We start from the raw sequence: 553 nt of genomic DNA, 5'->3' as shown, positions 1-553 counted from the left end.
CTCGCAGTCGGCGCAGTACTTGTTGTCCTCCTCCCGCAGCAGCTTGGCCAGGATGGCCTGGTGCTGCTCGTTCTGCTTCTGCGCCTTCTCGCGGCACGAGCGGGTGGCCATGGCGGCGGCGGCGGCTCGGGCGCGGCGCTCCCACCTCACGCAGCCACGGGAACCGGCCGCCGCGAGCGCCGACTTCCTCCACCGGAACTACTTGCCGCCGCGGACCCATCCGCCTCCTCCGACCCCACCCCCACGGCCGCGCGCACGGCCACGGCCGCCGCGCGCCCGCCGCGAAAATAGTCCGCCGGGTCCTAGTGCCGCTGACCCCGCCGCGCCGCGCCGCGCTGACTCAGCTCCGGGCGGGACGGCGGTGCCGCCCGGGAGCGGTGTGTCCGTTCGCCCCTGCCGCCGCAGCGGCCCGCCGTGCTGCGAGCCGCGGTCCCCGCGACGGGAGGCCGCTTCTGCGCGGTGGCCGTAGCGCCTGGGCGCGGGTCAGCGCTTCGCCCCTGGCGACCGGCCCCGGCGCCTCCCGCCGTTAACGCGCGTTGCCGTCAGGCCGCGA

General features: G+C 77.2%; 1 protein-coding gene across 1 annotated transcript in view; it reads right to left on the bottom strand.

The window, feature by feature from the left end:
• Positions 1-231, bottom strand: part of SMAP1 (small ArfGAP 1) — a 106,302-nt gene extending 106,071 nt beyond the window's left edge. The window contains exon 1 of the mRNA XM_085316040.1: positions 1-231. This exon is cut by the window's left edge and continues 4 nt beyond it. Within this exon, the coding sequence (XP_085172166.1) occupies positions 1-111 (111 nt within the window). The 5' untranslated portion in view covers positions 112-231.
• Positions 232-553: the final 322 nt, after the last annotated feature.

Source organism: Rhea americana, unplaced genomic scaffold (assembly GCF_003343005.1).
Source record: "Rhea americana isolate MKP2758 unplaced genomic scaffold, rheAme1 scaffold_45, whole genome shotgun sequence".
NCBI classification, from domain to species: domain Eukaryota; kingdom Metazoa; phylum Chordata; class Aves; order Rheiformes; family Rheidae; genus Rhea; species Rhea americana.
The sequence above is the reverse complement of the archived record's forward strand: the minus strand, read 5'-3'. Positions and strand labels throughout refer to the sequence as shown.